The sequence below is a fragment of the Condylostylus longicornis genome, unplaced genomic scaffold (assembly GCF_029603195.1).
Source record: "Condylostylus longicornis isolate FDR11 unplaced genomic scaffold, ASM2960319v2 ptg000013l, whole genome shotgun sequence".
NCBI lineage: Eukaryota > Metazoa > Arthropoda > Insecta > Diptera > Dolichopodidae > Condylostylus > Condylostylus longicornis.
Window position 1 is genome coordinate 12,245,868 of NW_026577982.1, and position 26,656 is coordinate 12,272,523.

Genomic DNA, 26,656 nt, shown 5'->3' on the forward strand with positions numbered 1-26,656 from the left:
ATTAAAATGGTTGGGGGCCGCGTAACGCGTATTAAAAAATCTTAAATAAATTTTTAAACAAAAAAAAATAAATTTTAAAGAAACTTGACAATTAATTTTAAAATAAATGACAGAAACCTTTCAACATTTTCAAAAAAAAAAAAAAATAACAAAAGGAGAGGAAATGAAAATTTCATTACCCAAAAAATATTCAAATTATTTTTGACATTTTAATTTTATTCTTCGTAAAATTTATGTTTACGTTTTTAAATTCTTGATTAGCATTAAGTCATTCAAAAATTTTGTAAAATGTTGCTTGAATTTTTAAAAAAAATTTTAAAATTTGAAAAATGTTTATTGTAAATAAAATTGAAAAAAAAATTGCATATATTGAGGGGTTTTAGAAAAATTTTCAATTCTTCACTTATAAATTTTTATAAGAAATGAATTTTGTGAGTTCAATTTGTTGAAATAAATCAAAAGTTTTAAATTGTTAAGAATATTTTTCAATCAATATAGGAAAATGTTTCAGAAATATTAATATTGATTATCTAGTTAATTTGTATAAAATAATAAACAGGTCACAATTCTTTAAAGAAATTTATGAAATTTGAAATTTTTTCACAATTTAAAAATTTGTTCGATCATTTTCAAGTACGAAATCTTCAATCACTTTCAAATTCATTGTCATTTAATTTTAGCCGAATTGAAGAAGAAAATTTACTAAATTTTTAGAGAAAAGCCATTACCTAAACCTAAAGCATAATTTCTTTAAACTATTCTTTTTGCTAACAAACTATTATTTCTTCAACTTGTCTTCTATATTAAGGCAGTTAAGAAAAATTTGTATTTTGCTCTTATTAATAATACATCAATGGCACATTTTTGAAGGTATGCGTTTCCTTTAATAATTTTAGAATTAAAAATATTTTGCCTTTTTAATATCAATATTATTGAGAACCAATTTTAATTATTTTGGACTAAATTTAACACTCCCCAATTAATCTATAATCAAAATAAACAACCGACAAAATATTTATATTCAGTTGAAATATAATTTTTACTAAAATTATTTATAAATGATTAGAAATTTAATTAAATTCAGATTATATTACGGTGTTCAAAATCTAAAATTTAAATCGAAATAATTGATATAAAAATTAATTACAATTATTTATATATGTATAACAAATTTAATTTTTTTTACTAAATAATTTGTATAACCAATAATAATTTAATTAAATCCATATATAAATACCTAAAAGTTATGAATATTTAAATAAGTGAGTGTGTAACATATACATGCGTGTAGAATTACCACTTTATACCAAAGGCTATTGTAATTAATAATGTAAAATATTTAACCACAAAATATTACACAATAAAAGCCAGTTTATATAATTTTTTTTTCATTAATCACACAAATATTATTTACCACATAATATTATTTTTTTATGATAAATATACAAAAATTTATTTTATTTTATTTTTAAATTATTATATTTTAGAAATACACTGCATTCACATTACATAAAAGTTAAACACATTTTTAAATATATTAGTTAATTGTTATTATAAAAAGGATATTTATGTATACATATATATATATATATTTTATTTATTTTTTAAAAATTTTTTTTTTACTATATTAACCTTGTATCGTAAAATGAAAAAAATATCCTTTGTTTGCATAACAAAACAGAAAAACATAATAATGTACACTCGTGCTTTTGAAATTGTAATGAAATTAAAATTGTTATCCTTATTATTTATAATTCATTACTATTATACACACATTGTGTAGTAAAATTTTCTAAAGAAATAATTTTTATTTTTGCCTTTTTTCTTTTCTTTTTTTATTCTCTTATGATTTATTTTTATACAGGTAAGTAACGTGAAAATATTAAAAATATTTCTTTTTTTAATTTACAAAAACAAAAATTTTCTTATAAATTTTCTCTTTCTCTCTCTCTCATTTTAAAATCTCAAGTCATTTATATTACAAGATTATTTTTGTTTTGTTTATAACCACAATATTGTACGGGTGCGTGCACGTCCACAATGTTTGAAATCTCACTCAAAACTAAAGCAGCAACAGAAAAGAAAAAAATATTATTCTAACATTTTTTCAAGGTATAACAAAAAACATAAAAGGAAAAACAACTGTAAAAGGATGACGCTGAAGCACACAAACATTTTGTTTTCTTTTGTTTTTTTGTTTTTATTTTTATTTTAACATAATGGATAAGTTATACGGACACATAAGTTAAAAAATTTGTATACTATATGTATACGGTATGATGATGGTAAATTTAGCATTGAATAACGGTAAATATTTAAAATAAAAAAAGAGAAAAGAAAAAAAAAAAATTTTTTTTGAATGGTTAGCCGCAGTCTCTCAATGAATTGTGAAATAATAATTTTGTACTAAAAAAGCAAAATCATATTGAGAGAATTTTATTTTTTGTTTTTTTTTTTTCAAAAAGCTTTAATACACAAAATTATTTTATGATATGTTTACGAAAAGGGTCTATTAAATTTTTTGTGTTGTCGCCAAATTTTATTGAATTTCTTTAAAATCCTAATTTAAATATTTAAAAAATTAGAACTAAAAAGGCCAAACTGATAAAGCAACACAGCTATGTAAATATTAATATTAAAATTTAAAAAATTGCATATCTTCAGGCAAAATATTTTTTTATAAATGTGATCTTCTGTTTATAAGTTTACAAGGAATAAAAAGTTTAACAAAAATATTTATTAATCTTAGGTTGGGAATTGAGCTTAGGATTAGATTTTAATTTCTTATTAAAGTAAAGCTTTTCATTGAAAGAATGTTATCCCCTTAACATAATGATTTTTCCGTCCTGCATCTCTATATATATATAAAGGCAAGTAATTGGAAGGTATCAAATTTAGTAAATTAAATATGTTAAGATAATCGATTCTAAATATCTATCATCTCAAAAATTATAATGTTTTATACTTCTTTCTTGTAGCTCAGGAAATATGACACCAACCTCAAATTAGTAAACTCATTTTCTATTCTTATTTTCTACATCCACTCAGATGTAAAACATGAAATTTTTAAATGCAAAATGTAAATTTTGAAATTTTTTTTAATTTTTCCTTTAGTACATGCTTAATCCTTATTTTCTGGCATTCAATAAAATACAAAATGCAGGGCAAAATACTGAATAACGTCGAATTGTAAAAGTGAAACTAAAATTATTCACACTGTCTTTTATTTTGCATTATACTAAAAGTAACTGGAAATTAATTTTATATACATAGTAGCTTAGCTATATGACTATAAAAATATTTATGTTTAAAAGCTATTCGGAATATTCTTTGAATTTAAATTAAGAATATTAAACACAAAAGTATTCAGGAACTTTTCATTTCAATTTGGTTATTTTTAAAAGCTAGACTTGTTGCAGGTATGTTTTTACATAATAAGAGTATGTAAAGTAATAAAATGTAAAAAAAAAATGATTTTTTATTAAAAAGCTCCCAAAAATGCCAGTTACGTCATTTAATTTTTAGTACAGAAAAATTCTCCAAAAATTAAAAAAAAATTTTAATAAAATTATCGTTTATAGTTATGTATATGGTTTTTATAGCAAAACTCCCTCCAAAAATGAAAGAGAAAACACACAAAATAGAATTTTTGTGTACAAACAGAAACGCACATGGCCTATCTACATAATATAATGGAAAAGCTTTTTATTATTTCAATTTTGTATGTACACAAAAATATTTATTTACTTTATTCAATTTTGATTTTAAAACCATGACTTACACTTTTCACACTACACTATATAATATACAATCGAGGTCAAGGGCTTTACACCTTTCTTTATATGTGATATTGAAATTTACTATATTTTTATAGTCCTTGTATGTATGTACATACGTGACATACAATTTTTTATAGAATGTTGACGAAATATAATTAAAAGCGTAAAATTCTTATTTTTCCACATATCGAAATGAAAATAAATAGTCAAAATATTGTATATCATAAATTAGAGACATACAAATTGGATACGTATTAGATACAAAAATAATGTGCATATATACATAATGTATATCTGGATAGTAAATAGATAGATATATAGGCCACATTTAAAATATGAAATTTATTAGAATTGGAATTGTTTTTTAGATGAAAATTCCTGAAACAGCTAATTGTTTTGAAAATCAAAGGGATTAAGAAAATTATGGTTAAAGCAATTGCACATTATAAATTATATTAATACTTGTAATAAAATTATTGGAGATTTTGTAAATTAATTAGTAATAAAACTTAACTTGATCGAGATATTATAAACATATAAATATTTTACAAGTTGAATATTAATTAATATAAAAATTTTATACTGTTAAAAATTCAAGACCGCCTTAAGTGCTTACAATTTCAAATTCTCACACCCCATATAATACGAGTATGTCCTAATATAAATTTTAGCGAAGAATGCAAAACAAATGTAAGCACAAGAGACTCATAAGAGCAAGTAATTTAAATAATTGCATGTAATTGGCCAAATTGTATAAGAAATATATGCCGAAATATAAAATTATTGAGTACCAAATTTGATTGGCTTTTTATGTAAATTTTATTTAAATGTGTTCCGAGTGATTTTCCTAGTCCGTTCTCGAATGTATATAACTAAAAAGTTTAAATAATAAAATTTGAAAAGAATATTGCGAAAATCAAATATCTTAAGTTTTATAGTTTATTTATAAAATATTAAAATAAATTTAAATTTTATTTATAAAACATTAAAATTGAACAATTAAAAATCAATTATGAAATTTGACATTTCTCTATAAATACTCACCTTTTGAGTTATTATAAAATAATAAAGGTGAATTTATTGGAACATTGCATTAAGACGATCTACTTTATTTAAAGACGATCTCATTTCTCTTATGAAAATCAATCGCCTCGTCTGAAAGATTTGAACTTATTTCTTTTTTTTATATTTTTTTATTCCATTTCAAAATGTAAGTGAAATTTTACGTCACTTTTTTGAAGTGTACAAAATGACATTTTTGAAAAACCTACGTACTGAAATTGAAGTTGATTGAAATTTTTCAGAGAGAGAAAAAAAGCTACGCAGAAAATATAGACAAAATGAGAAAAATTCACGTACAACAAACCAATGAATTCACCTTGCAAAATATAAGACGATCTAGTGTATTCACCATAAATATATGTACCTACTTAAATGATTAGTACTGTAGCGAGAAAAAAGAAAAGCTTTTCTTATCATATTTTGATATCACGTAGATAAAAGTTTCTGGCGAGAGTTAAAAATGTTGTTAAATTAAAAAAAAAAAATCTAACCATATGTTCGAAAATTTTATCAGAGTTTTGTTTAAAAAGGGGAGGACTTCTACGTTATCGTTATTAATAACTGTAATATGAAAAGATTGCGATTTTTTTTTCACACTTTTTATTAATTTTTTAATTCAAATTATTAATTCGCATTTTATATAATGTGATAAGAAATTTTTATTTATTATTTATGAAAAAAAAACACTTGTAATGAAAAATATTTTATGATAAAATTTTTTTTTTTATATTTAAGAATTAGTTAATTAAGAGGCGTAGCATAACTTGGAAGCAAAAAATTTCAATTGAAATTAAAAATAATATTTAATTTTTCAAAAAAATATTTAAAAAGAAATTAATTATTATTTAATTTATTCGAAAAATTTTACCTACGTCTTGTTGAAAATTTAAAATGTAAATTAAATAACCTTAAAAAGATAAGGGTTTTATTTACGATCGTAAATAATAATTAAGTTATGAATACCGTTTATGCAAGCTTCATGCATTGAATATATAAAATAATTTTTATAAGCTCTCAGTGGTGTCTACAGTGTATATAAAACTTTATGTATGCTAAAGTGGAAGGCAAATACAAAAATTTATTATAAAACAAATATTGCAAATTCTAATTTAAAAATAATGGATGGTTCTGATAGCAGTGGAATTGATACCCTAAAAAAGGGTAATATTATTACAGATTCGAAACGGAGTTCTTTAAAAGTAACTTATGAGAAAACTTCATGTTATTTTTGTAATGAATGGTTGGATACACAAACTTTTAAGGTAAATTTGATTTAAAATTATAAAAACGTGCTAGTGCAATTCTTTTCTAGTTGTATACTTTCATATACATTATTGCGTGACTAAAACAAAATATGTAGGCTAACATTTAATTACATAAGATTAAAATTAAAAATTCAAGATTTAATTATATACGTATGTATATACAATAAAACAGTTTTAAAATATTAACAATAAGGCAGGTACCTTTTTACACCAGAACTATAATTACTCGATTATCTACATGTTTATATATAGATGTACTTTTATGTTATATGTAAAACATTCTGTCGGTCCCTAATTGTTCCTTTGATTGAACAATGAAAGTAATTTACATTACAATAAATTTCTTTTCACACGAAATTATATGGGCTTTTATATGAAGCAAGCAATATGTAAATATTTTAAATTGCACAAACATTTATTTTCTAATTAGTATACAAGGTGGTCCAGTTTAAGTTTTAAAGCTCTCCGGAGTTGATTCGGTTAAAGAGTTTAGAAAAAAAATCGTATTGCGAACCGAACATCAAATAGTCAAACCTTTACTTGTATTTTTCTTTCGTATTGTCGTCATTTTTACAGGTATCGAAAAAATTACTTACACAAATTCTCAATTTGCCTGCAAAACGGCACATGTGCCATGAAAGTTAATTATAGTAAAGTTGTAAAGGTTGATGTTGCGCATCTAGAAAAAAATAGTGGACTTTATCAAGATAATTAGAATTTTTTGAAAAATTTTCTAGGTCTCAAATTCAAAATTTCGTGTTGGAGCAGCTATTATTTGAAAACTATCCCCTCAACCGCACAATAAGAAAAAAACTATATAAGAAAAAAACTTAAAAAACTCGAACGAATAATCTCCCGGGAGCTTTAACACTTGGAGTGGATCACCCTGTATAAATAGTTCTGCATATAATCATATAGGTCCGTGAATTGCGCTATATAAATTCTTGGTTAATTTGTTTCACTTATACATGAGTTTTATTTTGAGCTCTACATATACATCTGTTTACACACTTACTAAGAAAAATAAATAACTATCAAGGTTTCTTGTTATTTATTTATTTTCTGTTTTTTTTTGTAGTAAAAAAATCTTATCTACATTTAATGTAGATTTCATTTGTTTTTTTTTCATTTATGAATATTTATGAATCACTACGTACATATATAACATGCTTTTCGGCAACAGGTGAATATTCGAAAAATGTTTTGTTGTTGACATATTAATATAAATCGTGTATAGCCTATGTATATATGTATTTATATGTATTTGAAATATGCAGGTAAAAAGCAAATTAATCATTATGTATTTCATATTATTGCACCCAATATAATGTCAAACGTGATAAACGCAAATATTTCACCTATAGAATTAATAATGTTTACAATTATTCTGTATACAATGGCAACTCTGCGTCAATATTTACCTTTCTACTTAAATGTCATAAAACAAAAATATTATTTTATTATGAAAACACAAAAAATAAAACTCTTTCTTTTATCATATATTTTAAGGAACACATAATCCATTGCGGACAAGTATTAGAGAAATGCCCACAATCATGTGAAGTTTATGTACAGCGAAAAAGAATGAGAAATCATTTAAGAGAATGTCCGAAAGTAATAAAACGAAATTCTTCAACAAATATTTCAACAAATGAAAATCAAAATGAGACTACAGAATTCATTAATCGAATATCAGTTCTTGAACAAGATATAAATGCACTTAGATCAGTTCTTAATGAGGAAATCAAACAGAGACTTCATCTTATTACAGATGTCGGTAGTTTAAGGAAACATAATCAAGTACAATAATGTTTTTCTAATAGAATAAATTGAATAAATTTCGTTTTCATTTTTAGATTTCGGATGAATGGACACAGAAAGTTGGAGATGTGTTATTTAATATGAAACGATGTATAAATGAGGAAGCTTCTTTTCGTACTAGTGAAATTAATAGATTAAATGATGAAATATCAAAATTATTACATGAAAATCATGTGGGTTATCAACTTTTTATTTTTTTTTAATTTTTATTCAAAATTTTATCTCCTTTTTTTATTTTATGTACATAAGGATTTAAAACGTTACAACATGAATTTGTCAAGACGTTTAGATGAAGTACAAAATATTTTAAGTGATGAGGAAAATTTTCGACAAAATTTCTTATCTTTGACTGAAGATGGCAGAAATAATGCTATAGAAAATCAGACATCATTAAGTAAGAATGTCCAAATGTTAGCAATTCAGTGTTTTTAAATTTAATTACATACTTATTATCAATTAAATTATATTCAGCCATTAAAGTTATTAAATGTGGATTGTAAATGGTATTATCGAACTCACAATTTTAATATTCTTACATATTGATAATAAATATTAGTTTAGGAACATTGAATTACATGAAGTAAACTAATTAATTTTTCTCAAAATAATTAATTATTTTTATTAATTTTACCGTTTCTGAACACTAGAAAATGAAATTGATGCAATTCTGAATAAAATATCTATGATGAGCTTTCATAATGAAAATAATCATATGCTAATTACGGAAAATATAACAAGTATAGAAAATCAAATATCACAACAAGAGGCTACATTTTGGTCAAAAATTCAAAAAGTTGAAGAAATTCTCAATGAAATACAAGCAAATTTACAAACAAAATTCATTTCAAACACAGAATTAAACACAAAACAAATAAATTTAGATTATGAGGTGAAAAGTATGAAAAATATTGTATGTGAAACTGAAGAAAAATGTGAAAAATTAGAAAAAATAGTTTATAATGTAGAAAAAGCTATACAAAGAACTCATCAAGGTTTATTAGATTTAGAAGGTCATTTATTGTATCAAAAGAAAATGGTTGCAATTCAAAATACAAGAGGTTGGTATAACATAAATCTCTGTTTTTTTTATTTTAGAGTAATTTAAATTCAAATAATGATTTCAGGTCATTTAATATGGAGATTAAGCGAATATACACAAAGATTTGAGGAGGCACGGAAATTTGATGGTAGCATTCAGGGACCACTATTTACTAATAAACCATTTGGATATACGCTTAGGGTATAAATCAAAATTTCAATATCAAGAAAAGAAGATTAATATTTTTTCAAAGAATCATACAATATTTTTATTTGAAAAATTTTTAGAAATTAAAAATTAATTATATTTTTATTTCCATTTTAGCTTGATGTCTTTTTAAATGGTATCGGTAATTGGAAAGGTCGAAATATTATAGCATGTTTAAATGTAATACCAGGAGAATTCGATACATTACTTTCATGGCCATGTAAATTACAAGCAGATATTATATTAAAAGATCAAACTTATAATGAAGATTCATCACAGGATTATATTAGACAGACTATTGTAAAAAGGAAAAATGATGATTTTCATAGTAATCAATATATACATATACCGCATAAAATAGTTGAAAGTCGAAATTATATAAAAAATGATTCTATTGTATTTGAAATTAGAGTCCAAAAAATAAAATAGAATAAATTATTTTCTTCCACAAATTTTAATTTTAAATTCTTTTCAACATTTCATATTATAACTTCACCATAGTTTTAATATAATATAACAATATGTAGTCGATATAATATTAATTTTTTTTGTATAATATATACATACATATTAAATGCATTATGTACATATAAGACATTATGTATTTAAAACATTTTTCAAAAACAATTATAAATAATTTTGTTCACATTTTTTTTTATACATCTATATAATATTTTAACAGTATAATAATTACAACCACATTGATGAAACAATTTAAGTCTAAAAGATATATATATATATATATATATATTGTTTGTATAGCAAATTATATATGCAAGAACATATTTTAACAATTACATTTTCTTTTACTATTTGACTTATTGTCTTGCGAATAATTATCTAATCGGATAGCTTGTGGACCACTTCCAAGAAAACATTTTGGTAAACTACTTTTTCTACAACCTTCTAATTTTGCTTTTGTTACAGCAATTTCCATACGATTCATAACTCTATCTAATAAAACATCTACAGCATGTCGTATATTTAATCCGGTACAAGCACTCGTTTCAACATATGGTAAATTATAACGTTCTGCTAATTCTCTTGCTTGTTGATCACTAATTACCCTATAAGATTCTAAATCACATTTATTTCCACATAATACAACATCAGGATTTTCACAATATGCATGTGTTCTAAGTTGTTCTAACCAATTTGTTACTTCTAAAAATGATTTTTCATTAGTTAAATCGAATATTAATAAAAAGCCCATTGCATCACGATAAAAAGCTGTTGTTAAACTTCGAAAACGTTCTTGACCAGCTGTATCCCATAATTGTAAATGAATTCGATAATTTCGTCCTCGAGATGAATAAATCTGTGATAAATATAAAAAAAATTTATAATGTATAAAAAAATTCTTAAGGATATTTTTTTGTTATCTTTTAATATACTAATATTAATTTTATATTGAAAGCATTATTCTTATAAAAGCTTACCAAACGCTTTTCTCGAAAATCTATACCAACTGTTGATATAAACCTTGAATGAAAAACACCATCTGTATACTGATAGAGTAAACTTGTTTTACCAACACCAGAATCACCAAGCGCCAAAAATTTTATAAGATAGTCATAATCAATTGCATTTGCCAACATGATATTAGATTTAATTCAGTTTATGATGGTCCTTGGAAAATTTTCAATACTCTTGTATTCTTTGTTTTTATATTAAAGCTATATTATTGTTTCTGTACTCCAATTATCCCTGATATCTTCCGAGAATAATGTTTTTTTTTATTATTTTTATAGATGATATTATTTATTTTTTTCCGACTATTTATAAATATAATGCTTTCTGTATATATCACATAGAAAAATTAGATTCACTTGAAGCATACAAGCATATTTTAAATAAATAAAAAGCATGTGAAAAATTCAAATCCTTTATTGAAATATTCTAAAAATAGAGGAAAAAAAATAGGATATGAAATGTGCATTTATATAAAATAAATTTATAATATAAAAATTTTTTGAAAATTTTTAATCAATATGAAATTTAATTATAAAAAAAAATATAGGCTAGTTGAAATTATTATCAATTTATAAATATAATTAAAAGAGAAAATAATTTTATGTGGTTGCGCTAATCAGCTTATATTAGAAAAATATATATATGTAATATTTATGTCTATATGTATGTATGTAGACATGAATATTTAAATTTAAATATTTTTGAACATGAATAGATGAAGCGGCATTTTTGCTATTTTCAATACAATAAATGTGCCTAGATAATTAAATATAGAGAAAATATTTAAAATTATCATGTTGACATACATATATATATCAGTAAATAAACGAATATAATATATATATATATGTACATACAGTTCATATTTATGTATAAATTTCACTTTAGTTCTTTCAAAAATATTTTCCTAATAAAAAACTAATTAGAAGATTTAATAATATTTGACATAAAATGATGATGAATAACTCATGTTTTTCAACAATAAATTATAAACGCAAATGTATGTATAGTTTATTAGAATTTAATAATAATATATACATATCTATCTTTTATTTATACATATTATACGTTTTCAATGAAATTAAATAAAATAAGTGATTATTATCAATAATAATAAATTGCTACAGGTACTGTCACTTTGCATTATGGTTTTAATTAAATTGAATATTAAAATAAAAATTTAAATCTTGATTAATTGGAGAAAGAGAGAGAGAGAGAGAATTCATGTGCGAAATATTTTCAATTGTGAAAAGTAAGTTTCATAATAAAATACTCTTTTAATTAAGATTACATTTTATGACAGCATTTTTAATTTGAATTGAACTTTACCATTAGTAATTATAACAAAATTTCATTTTTTCTCGTTATAATTGTAAATATTTATTTTTCAGGGAGATATGATTTTTTATGTGCATTCGCTTCTCTGTATTTATAATGAAAACAAAATAATGCAAGAAATAAATCATTAGAAATTCACTAGTCATTTTAGAGATATTTTATAAACGCAATACTGCAAAACAATAACTGTGAAACGCAATATTGCAAAAATTTATGACTGTTGTCATTCTATAAAATCAAAATAGTTGATACGATTTAACAACGCTACTAACATTAATTTCGCTATATCGCGAAAAATTTCTTATGTTTATAAACAAACTAAATTAATAATATTTGTTAATTAACAGTTTTCGCTATATATCGCCATATACTGCGTTTATGAAGAGGCCTATTGCACTGAATGTAGTCTTTTACAACATCTAGTATTGCCATACGTAATATATTCTTAGTCTTTTTTATACATAATATAAATACAGAGAAATATTTTCATGTATACGACCACCTCTTGCGAAGCAAATTAAAATAAAAATATTTTTCTTATTGCCGTATAAATCGTGTAAAATTTTTTGCCCTTAAAATTAAATTAAAAACTATTGAAGAATATTTTATATATTTCCAAACATATAAAATATAATTAAGCTATTTTGCTCCTTTTTGAAGACAAAATACCTTTTAAAAATAATGTGACCTTGCCTTTGAAGAGATGAATTTAAAAATATGAAATAAAATTTTTAGACGAATATACATAAATATATATGTATATATATATTTTCTGTAATGTTATATAATGCGTATTATATAACAAATAAATAAGGATCTATATATTATTAAATATGACAAAAAAAAAATTTCATATTCGTTCCTAAGAAATAATTTACTTAAAATATGTATATAGCACTCGAGAGATATTGTCCTTATTTATTATAAAAAAGTTTATTCAATATCGATTACAGTAAATTTAATTCGTTTATTAAAGAAGAAAAATTGATATTTTGTCAAAGATTTTTTTATTTTATTTTTTTATCATTTTCATTTTCCTCCTTTACTTTTTATTAATTTATTCCAAATAGGGTCCTTTTATATTTTTTAATAAACGAATTTTCCCGGAAAATTAAATATACCTATATATGTATATATATATATATACACATATACATATATATATATAATGTATATATAGTTAAGTGTGAGCGAATTGCAAAAATGAAACCGATCACGTGTTAGTTTTCCCCTAAAAATGTGTTCTTTTCCAATACAAACGCTTGTAACGTTTAAATAAACCGTTGTCCACTTTATTTATTTAAAAAATAAATTCTCTATAATTTTATTTAAAAATTTAAAGAATTGCTATTTATTGTATACTTAAGAAATAAAATGTAAAAAAATTTTGCTGAGTTAAAATTAAGTACATAAGTAAATACGTGCAAGTATTTAATAAAAATTTTTTTGCTTATATAAAAGACCATGAAATTGAAGGCCATTTAAATTTAATTTTGTAAAAAAAAAAATTTTAATTTAAATATATTACACTCAAAATTATTTAAAAAAATTTACGTTTTCATAAAAAAAATTAGTAAATTTCATTAAAATATTTTTACAATACTAATTTTTACGAAAATCAGTTCAAAAACTAAAAACTTCGAAATTATTCATGCTTTTGACAAAATGACCGTCATTTGACCGTTATCATAAGCGTTCCGTATTGCAACTGACACACTAGCCATTTTTAGCCATTCTGTAACTTATGACAAAATTATTGTCAATTATTGTCAGAAACTGCACCTTTTTGTTATATGACAAGATTTTGTGTTATTAAGTTATAAGGTTAGTCTTTAGTATAGGTATTTGAAATGAAGTTTAACGTTGATGGATGAATACTTTGAGGACAGCAATATTTCATAAGTATTATCTTAGAAAAAAAAATTTTCGTATATGCAAAAATAAAAAATTTAAAACAAAAATATTTTAAGTGAAACGATTCCTCTATTATAATGTGGAACCATTTTGATTTTCAAATATTAAATTTGTCTAAATTGGGTTCGACAAAATCAAATGATAATCAACAACTATTTGACAATTGCAATTATTATATATTTTTTGTTACAGTACAATTTATCACTTTGAATAACGACCATTTTAACTGCGCTGAGAGCAGCCTATTTGAAAATAACCAAATGCCATTTAGCATAAAAAGTCAGTCATCTTGTCATTTCGAACACATAAATCATATTTCTAATTTGTCATGTAAATACAAAAATATATCAATAAACAAACCTACATAAAGTAAAGTAAATAAATAATATGTCGTATAACATTTTAATATTTGAATTAATTTTAAATAATTCTAACGCAATTCACTATTTACATGGTTTTTTTTTTTTTGGTATATTTTCAATCCAAATTCACATAGTACGTTTATTAATTCATTAAGTACGTGTTTATGTAACCAAAACTGGGAATTAATAAATTTACAAATGTGTATACACGTTATACACACAGTATATTATCACTCGAGAATTATATAAATAAATTGTGAAAATAAAACCGACCTAATACAATTTCCAACTAATTAATTCTTTTAAAATTAAAAAAAAAAGTAATCAACATGACCTGATTTTATTGAATTACTTTTTATCACTATTTCCCCCCCCCCCCCCACTCCACTTAATTTGTATCGCAAAAAAATACAAGGAAAAGAAGAATAGCAAAAAAAAAGGAATACAAATAATTTATTGACTTTTGTTTTACATTTAAAAATGTTATATGTAAAATTGTAACTTAATAACACCACTTCACCACTTCATTATAATTAAAACACTATATAAAACCATAAATTAGCCGTATACACACATAATTATTGTAATTTTTCTATTAAATTTATGTATGTGCACAAATTATACATAGTGTATGTAGTTAAAAAAAAATAGTGTTACGGTAAAAGTTAATTTTTAAATGAATAATTTTTCGAGACATTTAATCTACCGTATTCATTATGGTAGTGAAATGACAAAAATCTATTGACTTCAATTATGTGCTATCAAAAAATATCCCGGAAAATTCAAAATATAATTACGGAGCGCCTCGTAAATTTTCAAACACCCATTACAAGTGGTTGCAAAATATTTGACTAAAATCTAAAAACTGACCTAAAAAGTTATGAAATGGAACACTCAATTGGAACTGTTTTCCCAATGTCAATAAGAATTGATGCAATTAAAATTTAACATCAAATTTCAATTGTTTTAAATTTGAAAAAACTCAAATAATTCGATATACTTATGTATTCACAATTAAAAATTCAATTTTTGTAATTTGAATTGGCAAAGTATTATGCAACTTTAAATTTTTCAACAAAATCCACATTTTTACAAAAATAATGTAAAAATGTTGAATAATTCACCACTTTAAAAATTATCAAATAAAAATTCAATAAAACAGTAGGTACATTTAATTTATATATTTTAGATTATATACAATTGTAGCAGTAGCAGTAATTTTTGCAGTTTAAGTGTTGTGAAACTTTGATATAGAATGAAATTATTGTTTCGTCGAATTGCTGCGAGCCTTACTACAATTACTCAAACCGACTCAAACTTAATTATTGTAAATTATTATAATCAACATATTATGGCATTCTCATTAAGAGCGCAAGCAACAGTAAAATAACACTATGTTATGTGTACATTAATATAATTTAATATATCGAGTATTCTAATTAAAATAAATGAGTATAAAATTTAATCTTAAAACCAAATAATAATGAGCTGATTAAATTGTGCTATATATTAATAAATTCAAATATAACAATGAACTATTATCACTTTTAATATACGTTATATTCTTTCTATTATTTCTATTCTTGATCCTTAATTACGGATTTAATTCAATTTTAATTATTTGTAATCAGGCTCAGTATGGATAAATGACAGACTATATAGACATTTTCAATATGGATAAATGACAGACTATATAGAAAGTGTTATACACATAATAACGTATTATACGAGTAATGTATAAATCTTATAAAATAATAACAAAAGATTTAAATAAAATTATACAAATATTCATGTACATATGCACAAGTACTCATATAAACTATAACTATGCTACATTACACACGCATAACTAAATATAACAAAAAACGTGATACTTATATACTCAATTTACTTAAATGAAAATTTCTTCATTTTGTTTTTGTTTTTTTTGGTATAAAAACCTCAGAAAAGCAATTATTCTATATCAATAGAATAATTATGATAAAGTTTTAAATCTACTCTTATATACATACATACATTATATACCCTTAATATTTTGTTAAGGTTATACGCAATATACATAAATATATGTATGTACGGTATACAAGTATAAGTCACCAAAATAAACAATATAAAACATTTTTCCATGTACACATGCATACATACACTCTAATATTTTTTGATATCGTTTTTTTGGGGCTCACATATGTACATAAAAAAGTCTATATCGTTTTGTTCACAGTTTTTCTTGAAAATTGATTAAACCATAATAATTAGCTTTAAATATCTTAGCAACAAGTTGAATAATTTATTATGTTACTCGTAAAAAGAACATTGAAAAATTTTCCATATTTACTTATGCACATACATATATACATACATAGCCATATACTTATACTTTCCATTACCTCTGCTATGAGTGAAGACAGTTAATTATGAGGTATGTATATGGGGTTTTGCAATGTGTGTATTTTGTGTTTTTGTGTTTATTTAGGCGTTTTTAAAAATTTTGAGGTTTTCATTAATTGTAAATTAAGTGTTACAGTTTTTTGTCTTGTTTTGTAGAACCAATTCCAATTCAAACATGATTTTATTTTTAGGTTATGATTAAAACGGTTTAAAACAGGTGTTGTTGCTTATGTGTAATGTGTGACATGTAAAAAAAACTGTTTTTAAGTAAATATTTGAATTGATCGTATTTACTTCAGTTAGGCAAGGAAATTTTTGTATTTTTAAAAATTATGTCTCGAAAATTCAAATAGTATGTACTGTGCAATTTCTTCAGCTGTGATTAATATTTTAATTCTGCGATGAAAATTATGTACAAACATATAAACTTTTTGCAAATTTTTTACTGAACGACTCAATCGACATTATTTAATCTTTTACCTAGCAACTTAAGCGACATCTCAATTTGAAATCAATAAAACTATATATATAAATGTTGTTCGACTTGTTATTTTAATGCGTCAGAATCTGTGACATAAGTCAGATTATTTATGTCCAATTTTTGGTGTATACAAAATTTGTATTTTTTACAAACAAAGTCTCAATTTTGTAAATAACATAAAAAAAATAATGTAACTGAACAGATCATTTACTCATTTTTTCGAAGCATTGTAGTTGTACTCAGTTTTGACAACTCATCAAGAGTAGTTTGAATAGGTAAATGAAACGCAAATGAAAACTTAAACGTATCCGATTTTTATTTAAACAATTTTATATTAGAACAGTAATATAACAAATATACAAAGCATATAATAAAAGTAATATTACTAGTATACATAACTAATTATACAAGTATAAAACCAAATACACATTATCCTTATAAGAAGTCTTTTCATCCCAAAACAAAATTGAAGAAAAGCAAAAGAAAAAAGCAAATTATATTAAAAATGAGAAAAATATTTTATTAATTACTCCCCTCACCTCTTGACAGAAAAAAAAATATTTTTCATTGAAAAAGAAAGTTAATAAAAAATTTTTTTCTGATGGCTTTATACAATATGCATGTGACAATTTAGTTTTTTAATATTTCATGGCTTCTCCAAGCTCGCGCACGAAATAATATTTTAATACATAATTTGGAAGTTAATATAAAAAAGTGAGGGAATTAAAGCAATAAACAAAAGAAATCAACGTCATTTGTTGTAAAGTGTTAAATTTACACACATGTTACAAACACAATACATATACAAATATATGTATACATAATCCGCTTATCCTTTCCTTTTTTTTTTCGTTATGATATAAATTTTATGCCATCAAAATTTTTCCTATATACCCTTTAAAAAAATAAAACAAAAAAAATAAGTAAAAACCTAATCTTATAAAGAAAATTTAAGTAAAATTGGAATTTAAAATTATTTTTTTCACAAATATTTTCTTTTTACCGAAGCGGATTGTATCGAAGATAAGGGGCGGTAATGTGATTACAACAAATTTCCCATGTCAAGTTTAATATGAAAATGCATTTCTCTATGGTAGGGAAACGTAAGTAAATTTTAGTTTTTTTTTTTGGAAATTAGTCTGCCTGTGCACTCCTGCAACTTAATATTGACTAAAGAGATTTAAATATAAAATTATATTTGTTTTTAACCACGTGACGGATTGATAAATTTTCGGAGGCTTGATAAGTCTCTCCAACTGGCCCTTTACGTAAAAGCTTATTTCGCGTAATATATTTTTGAGAAAATGATTAGTGGATTTTCTTGATATTATATGTATGATCTCTCTTTGATAATACAGCGATGCCACTTGGCAGTTGTAAGTAAGAAAACTCAAGCGCCAAGTAATTGAACTTTTACACCCGGCCAATTGAAATTTTTTCCTATTTTATATGTTTAAAATAATAAACCAATTTCTTTGAAATTAAATATTTGGAAATATCAGCTATGGCTAAAGGTCTTTCCTCCTCTTTCGAAATAAGTGCCTCTTTCGTCGAAATAATAAAAATAAATTATTTAACGGTTTAGGAAAATATACGCACTGTAGTCGATTATGTGCTGCCGACATCCGATTTTTTTTTTTTATTATTAATTTTTTATTATATATAAAATCATAATATTAATAAATTTATATAATAAAAAAAATATTAGTTCTTGAACTGGGGGTCTGCTCCTCTATATACATATCCCAATATATATACCTATATATATATGTATATATATATATACTTTAAAAAACATTTATTTTTAAGCCAACATGATGATGAAAAAGCAAGAAAAAGAAAAAAATTCCACTACAAAACATTTTATTTCTCATAGAAACAGAGAGTATCAGTTGTACAAAGTACTTCTAATCTTCGCATTCAAACAGCTAGTATATATAAAATAAAAAAGAGAAGAAAAAGAAAAAAAAAAAACAAAAATATTGGCAATAAAAAAAAATTGTTGGAAGCAAAAGTCAACGAAGCAAACATTTTTGTATCATAAAATAAAAGGAAAACATCCTGATAATGTTCTAAGAAAAGAAAACGAAAAAAAAGGGACATTGCCATATACAATAAGTTTTCTTATATATACACGAATTTAATATATATGTAAGCGCGTAGACACATAGACCTACACTTGCAATTGATCGTATATACATACTTAATAATATCTTTATTGTCCTTTTGATTCAACATTTTTTTTTTATATTTAATTTGTTTTCATAGACGAAGCTTATGATATTTGAATTGGAGATTGCTTTTTTTTCAAAAAATATATAAGAATTAAAAATAAAAAAAAAATAATTTTTCTCTTTCAGTAATTTTCAAAATATACAAAGAATACTTACGTAATAATAGTATACGCAAAGGTACAATCTACATAAAATCTATATGTCCTTATATCAAAATATACGTATAGGTGAGGTGAATGAGGTGGGTTTATGTATATAGATTTTTAAGCTCGGTCATAGTAACGAATTTAATTTATTTTCTATAATATTTGTGTATTACAATTAAATTTATGTACATATGTATGTGCTTATATTTATAGAAATTCCATGAAAATATTCTCTTATATTAATGTCAGTGTCGGATTAGAATAAAATGAAAACTGTAATGTGTGGGAAACAGCCCACAAATTCAATATCAGTTATGTAATAAAACAAGTGACCATAACATAAAATAAATTTGTTTCGACATATGAAATATTCTTTGAAGTAATCGCCTACTACTTCCCTATAATGATTTTTTGTTTTTTATTTAGAATCTTAAGATATCATTCAATTTTATTTGATCAACAATTTATAAAATTAATTATTAGTTATTAAAACTACATGGCCCACAATTTTTGCTCAACTATACCTTATTTTTTTTAAAGGTAGAAAAGGTTATGTGACACGAACACGATAAACGTAAATTTTTTTTTTGAAATTAATCTTCTATATTGGAAAACGATAGTTATTTAGGTTTATTACGCAAACAAAAAAAACAATCCAATAATAATTGAATAGCCTGTAAGAAGGCAATATTTTCATTGAATATTCATATGTACATATGTATGTATTTAAGAAATTATGATAGAGAAAGTCAAATTAAAAGACATTATTTTTAATGGCATTGCGATTAAATGCAATATAAGATGTATTAAGCAGTTTGTTTTTTGTTAAAACGAGAAAACATTGAACATTATAACTCAGTAATTATCCATAGAAATGCTTTCCAAAAATTACATAATATATGATAGTTGATTTACACTTTTTTAAAAATGACTGAACGTTAGTTCACGGTTACAAACCTTGATTTAGAATTTGAATAATTCTAAATGGCGACTATTCTAAAAACTTATACAACTACAATCGAGTTTTATTAAAATATTACAAAACTCTCCTATTGAAAAACTTATTTAAATGAAAAATTATGTATGTTATTCTTTGAAGTAGTATGGCCGCTACTCGAACTGATACCTCGATTGAACTCAAATTAAATGAGGTTCATCCGGGGCAATAAATCTATTTTTGTAAAAATTTATTTATTGCAGCTAAAAACGTTTTCTGTAGTATATCGCCGGAGTAAGACAACTCAATATTTCTTCGTACATAGTACAAAGATTCCAAATCATTCGTGCTCATATAAAATACTAGAATATGAATCGTAAAAGGAAATACACACACAGAATTTAAATTATTTGAAAGATAAGCAATTTTTAAAAATTCTCAAATATTTTGTGTTTTTTTTAAATTAATCCGGCCCTGTTTATAATGTACAAGTATAAATCTACAAAAGACAAATATTGGAATCTATAATAAAAAATAAAAAAAGGAAAATAAATAAGAATGTCTCATCGTGTTTATTTTTTATATTTTTACTCCATATAGTTTTTAATTACACGTACCTAAATTTTTTTATCGTATTTTAACTTTAAGGCAAAAAAAAATAAGAACAAATCCCTAAAATATTGATTACACTTAAGTCCTTCTTTAAATTATGTTATAATTTTTTTTCCAAAATTTCACATGTACTTTACATTTTTTGTGTGCCTTTTCTTAACTACCCACAATACCTTAGATTACTCTTTACATTTTAAATCTTTGAAGTTTTAAAACTAAATAAAGAAAAAGAAAACAAGGTTCTTTGTTCAAAAACTGAATAGCTATATAGAATACCAATATAGGTTCCCCAAAAAAAAAAAGAAAAAATTCAACTGAAATAAAAAGTTCTAAAGTTTTTCTCCCTTTAAAAGTATCATTAAAAAATTTTAAAAAGAAGGTAAGATATTCGTGTTCTAATTATTGAAATTAAAAGGAAAATGTCTACATGAAAGTTTTAGAAAGTAAATTACTTCAAAATAAATTTATTTTTTTCTTTATTCTTTCTTGTTTTTTGCAATAAAAGGACCTTGTAATAAACGTATTTTTCCAGTAATTATACTTAAACAACGTTGTTCCAAAGTAAATTGTGGTATAAAAATAGAAATTTTTAGGATTTATATTAGACAATCGATTTTGTATTAATGACAAAATAGGATTTTTAATGGTCCAGCACCAACAAGCGGAAAAAAAATTTTTTGGTTTTTGTTTTGTTTTCGTCCTTATTGAAGTGGAAAAAATACAAAGACAAAAAAAAAAATCCCCAATAGATTATCAAAACAAAAAATAAATATGGTCATAAAATTTGATTAATTACCGTTATATACAATAAATGTGTACATATAAAAATTTCCATGTGACATAAGATAACTCGCACACATATACGCATTATATATTTAATCATCTTTTCTATTCGAGTGTTATTTTATGTTTGCACATCGATATACCCTGACATCCAAAATGCAATATTAATCTAGTACTACATTGTATTTATGATCCATATTGTAGCAAAATTCTCGAGACAATAGTTTTTTACTACAATGTCAAAACTGTGTTGCTATGCTTATTCAATTAAAAAATTTGACCAGGCCAAACAAAATTGTTTAGTACTTTCGTGCCGGATTTAACGCTTTAATAGCTAAAAAATATATTTTTAAAATATTTGACGACCAAAATTCGTTCATATGATATTAATTTGTTTTCAACTGCCGATATTGTGATCCAAAATTTTTAAAATATTTTGAAATTTTACAATGTAGTCATTTTTGAAGTTTTACTACAATATTAATACTGCAATTAAACTGTAGTAAAACTTTTTTCCACTGCATTTTGGATGTCATGAATGCAACATAAAAAATCAAAATAATTGGGATTTACATTATGAAACTTAATATCACGACAAAAATGTTAACCTCAAATTATTTGAAAAATTTCTCAAATACAAAAGAAAAATTTAAATAAAAAATATGTTTTTTTTTTTAACAAATACAACTATGTATGTAATACCGTCATTCTATAATAATATAAAAATTCTTTATAAAATTCCAAAAATATTTAAAAAAAAAATATTTAAATGGACTTTAACAACATCTGTCAGAAAATTTCATTAAATACGCAGATAAAAGTTCATTTTTGTTTTTCTCTTTTTTTTTTGCAAATGAAATATTTACCTTAATTAAAACGTAACAAAGTGAAACAAAACTTTTGAATACAAAACAAAAAAAAGAATTTAAATTAAGAAAAATAAAATGACTAAAAATGGTAAAATTAGTATTGAGTTGAACGTATCAACTCTGTGATATCAGAAGTCATGTAATATTAGCTGTTATATAGAAGCTCAATAGATTCCATGTTGCTCAGCAATTGTTATAAGAAATAAGAGCAATCGATTAGTTTTTGAGAGTTTAATTTATTTAGTTTTGTAGTAAAGCTCTTGGCATATCTAGGGTTTGGCCAGAACTAAATGTTTTGAGAAAGTTCGTCTGAATACTAAAACTGTTCACAATTTCGTTGAAACCAATTTTTTTTTTACTAACATAAGGCGACTTGTATAAAATGTTAACTACTCTGAGTTAAAATTGTGGTCATAACATAACATTACACAACATCTGTGCGACATTTTTATTACTACATACAGTAGTAATAGTTTCTACAATAAATTAAACTTTCCAATATAAATAAAACTGTTAAAGTCGCATAATAACAGCAATCCGAACTGAAATAGAGTTCGTACATTTACTGTTATAACAATTTGTAAAAAATCGGTTATACACGAGAAAACATATATCTGTTATATCCTTTCAGTAGACTATACCCTTTCAGATATATTTTTATATAAAAATATATATGAATATACATAAATCAGACAATTATTTGCCACCGTTACAAACAAAATTGTAAATTTATTATAACAATTTTAATGTACCAAATCTTTCTTTCAAAATTTTCTTTGTCTAACTTTTAAACAATAAAATATTACAATTGTATATTCATATGTACATTATTTTATTTACTTTGACTTTGTATATATACGGGTATATTTATGTAAATTTATATTACAAAATTTTTCCCAATTAAAACATAATTTTTATAAGTCTTATGCTTTGTATGTTTTCTTCATTTAATGTATTTAACAGAATTAACTTAATATTTAATACCAGTCTGTTGTTTCTTTACCTAACCTTACATTTATAGTTTAAAATATGATTTTAATTTTGTATATGAATGGCAACAGATGCTCTCAAACTACCACAGCTGAATTTCGGAACAATTCATAAATCAAATGATACGATAATTAAGTTTTGGATTTAATTGTATAAAATCTAATTGCTTAGTTCATGATTTATTTTAAATTGTGGATAATTAAAGAAGCAAGGATGATTATATTGTATCATACAATAAATATTCTATGATAATTTTTCACATGATGGTCTATATTTGCACATCTTCAGCGGCCACTTCTTTCCCATCAAAAAATTATTTTCGAATAGCTATACCAAATTTTGCCTACTTCGCGGGAAGATGTAAATTCTAATCAGTAGAAAAATTATTGCGAATTGCATATAATAAATATTCTATGTACATATACTTTACTATATAGAAAATTCAAATTTCTGTTTCAGATTTAAAAAAATTTATAAATACCCACACACCAAATTAGTAATTATTACTGTTACCAGAATATCATGTAAATATGCTCTAAAAATAACATATTATGTAAAAACATCAAAGTGTAAGAAAGTTCATGTTCAATTTATGTATATACATCTACACATACTTCTAAATATGAGCTATAATTTTTTTTTTGTTTTTACCTAATGGTAACATATTATGAAAATATTACAAAAAGTTATTCCCCAAAGGATATAATCGACCTTCTCTACTCATTCTTATTACACAACTGTTGCCAATAACTTCAGAGAATTAAATTATATAATAAAAAAAACCATAATTGTTCATCTTTTCAACAAAAAGAAAAAAAAAATAAGAAGAAAAAGTTATATAGTCTTAAATTCCCAACATGATAAAAATTTCAAGATTTTTGGAATTTTTTCGTTTTTTTTTCTATAATACAAATAAGCAAATTATACAAGTTGCATCCGCTATATGTTCAGGTTCAGCATAATTTTATAATTAAAATTTTGGAGAAAACAAATTAGTCGTGGAATGTTGAAAATTGTAGTCAATTGAAATTCAAAAAATGTTATTGCACGTTTTTTAATTTTCACATTTTTGAATTCAAGGGTAAGATTTTGTATTGAGATGTTAATTCGAGTTGCATTTAGTGATAATATGGTAAGTAAAGTAAGTTTGCTTAAAGCAATAACACACATAATAAGAAAGTCACCACTCAACAAACATATTTTCTTTCCAATTATCATTTAAATATTTAAATTCAAATTATAATAATTTTGTATTAAAGATTTCTAATATTTTGTACATGTTACAAAATTATTCCAGTGCCCAATCTTCACAATATTTCTTATATAAGTATACAATTATCAAAAGTAGAACTCAAATTAAATCAAAATATTTATCTACATGCTACCCATGCCACGTTTTTACGGGTGCTTCTATTACAACGAAATTGAACAAAAACTTTTATTGGTATACCCATTACATTACCAAACAAATGAATGAAAAAGTACTTCAATTTTTTAATCGTAAGTATAAAGATTATTTCAGTTGAAATTTTTTTTTTTTCGTTTTTTATTATAAAAGTTAAATAAACTGAAAGATGATTCTTGTTGTGATTATGTTATAACAAATGAATAGCTTATAATCATGTTATTGAAATTTTTCAAATTAAGTAATGCATATATACAATATACACAGATATTTAATTGCTTCTATCATATTATTTTATGTATACATACATGATTTACAAGGATAATTTCATAAAATCACATACATACATATATGGTTCGAATATCTAAATATAGATATAAAATAAATCTATGCATATTTACATGAACATACAAAAAATTCAGTGTTATCAAATATACAGCTCATTATGTTAGAATACCAGGAATATGAAACTTAATTGGTTTTTAGAATTTCTATACTTTTTTCTATTACTTGAATTTTTCTTAATATAAAAAGAGAGAGATTATGTGACGATTATGTGAAAAATTTTGAAAGATATGTACTTTGATTTGATGGGAAGAGCTAGGAACTAGAAGAAAATATTATCAATCAACTTGATCGTATTCAGTGTTTCGAACGATCAGTAATCCTTGCTAAAAAAATTCAAACATAAATTCATAAAAAAAATTGCTTCAAATTCATTAAAAAAAAATATTCTTCAATGCTTCAAAATAATGGGCTGAATAAGAAATATTCAAATATTAAACCCCAATTATGAATTTTTATTTGAAATAAATCAAAATATTTCATTCAATAATTGCAATCAACAAACAAATTGTTGTAATCTGTAATATTGAAAATACAACCCGTAAATCCCACATATTAATAAGCATATTAAATGCATTAAACTCCAACACAGTTTTAATTTTATTTTGAATTCTTTATAATTTCTCAATTTTATAAAACTGAAACCCATCTGGATAGGAAAATTTTATTTATTTTAATAAATAAGTTTCGAATATGCAACAGGTGCACGTCATTAAAACTAAAAGAAAAAAATACATCACAATTTTTTCTATTTTTAGTAAAATTATTTTTAGCTTTGTAGCACTTATTAAAATTACAACTTCTTATAAGCATTTAATATTATGTAAATATAAAATTAAAAAAAATGTAAACTTACCATCGGCTTACATACTCAATATAACCAATGAAAACTATCCTATTCTTCTGATTTTCAACCCACAAGTTTTCTTATTTTTCAATTTACATACGTATTGTCTTTACCGGAAATAAAACATATTGAAATGCAAATATTCAAATAAATTTTCCTGGTATTTCAATATCCTGTAAATTATCAAATATCTAAAAATTTAACAAGAAAAATGATTAAGGATAAAGCAAAATCCTTTTTCAACATAACATCCAAACAAAAATATTTTTTTCTTCTATTAAGATTTTTTTTTTTTTAATTTTTCTTCTCTTATTTCGCACGAACAAAGCAGTATTTAGTTACATATATGAAAAATTTCA

General features: G+C 23.4%; 3 protein-coding genes across 3 annotated transcripts in view; 1 reads left to right on the forward strand and 2 right to left on the reverse strand.

Moving 5' to 3' along the window:
- Window positions 1-1,383, reverse strand: part of LOC129605238 (otoferlin-like) — a 98,864-nt gene extending 97,481 nt beyond the window's left edge. The window contains exon 1 of the mRNA XM_055514867.1: window positions 1,238-1,383. The gene's annotated coding sequence lies outside the window, so the exon portion shown is untranslated. The remainder of the gene's footprint in view (window positions 1-1,237) is intronic.
- Window positions 1,384-5,736: 4,353 nt separating this feature from the next.
- Window positions 5,737-9,606, forward strand: LOC129605559 (TNF receptor-associated factor 5). The gene is made up of 7 exons (XM_055515393.1): window positions 5,737-6,103; window positions 7,616-7,906; window positions 7,963-8,100; window positions 8,177-8,321; window positions 8,575-8,985; window positions 9,052-9,167; window positions 9,291-9,606. Exons 1-7 carry the CDS (start codon window positions 5,891-5,893, stop codon window positions 9,600-9,602), a joined length of 1,626 nt encoding a protein of 541 aa, XP_055371368.1. The 5' UTR covers window positions 5,737-5,890; the 3' UTR covers window positions 9,603-9,606.
- A 277-nt stretch (window positions 9,607-9,883) lies between these two features.
- On the reverse strand, window positions 9,884-26,553 carry LOC129605544 (ras-related protein Rab-27A). The gene is made up of 3 exons (XM_055515372.1): window positions 26,307-26,553; window positions 10,613-11,072; window positions 9,884-10,491 (listed from the first exon to the last, which is right to left on the reverse strand). The coding sequence occupies exons 2-3, from the start codon at window positions 10,769-10,771 to the stop codon at window positions 9,961-9,963; spliced, it is 690 nt and encodes a 229-aa protein (XP_055371347.1). The 5' UTR covers window positions 10,772-11,072; window positions 26,307-26,553; the 3' UTR covers window positions 9,884-9,960.
- Between the last annotated feature and the right edge of the window lie 103 nt (window positions 26,554-26,656).

Coding starts and splice junctions, on each gene's coding strand:
- LOC129605559 (XM_055515393.1), top strand. CDS start 5,891: ATGCTAAAGTGGAAGGCAAATACAAAAATTTATTATAAAACAAATATT. Junction 6,104..7,615: donor TGGATACACAAACTTTTAAG/GTAAATTTGATT, acceptor ATATATTTTAAG/GAACACATAATCCATTGCGG. Junction 9,168..9,290: donor CATTTGGATATACGCTTAGG/GTATAAATCAAA, acceptor TTTCCATTTTAG/CTTGATGTCTTTTTAAATGG.
- LOC129605544 (XM_055515372.1), bottom strand. CDS start 10,771: ATGTTGGCAAATGCAATTGATTATGACTATCTTATAAAATTTTTGGCG. Junction 10,492..10,612: donor ATTTTCGAGAAAAGCGTTTG/GTAAGCTTTTAT, acceptor TATTTATCACAG/ATTTATTCATCTCGAGGACG.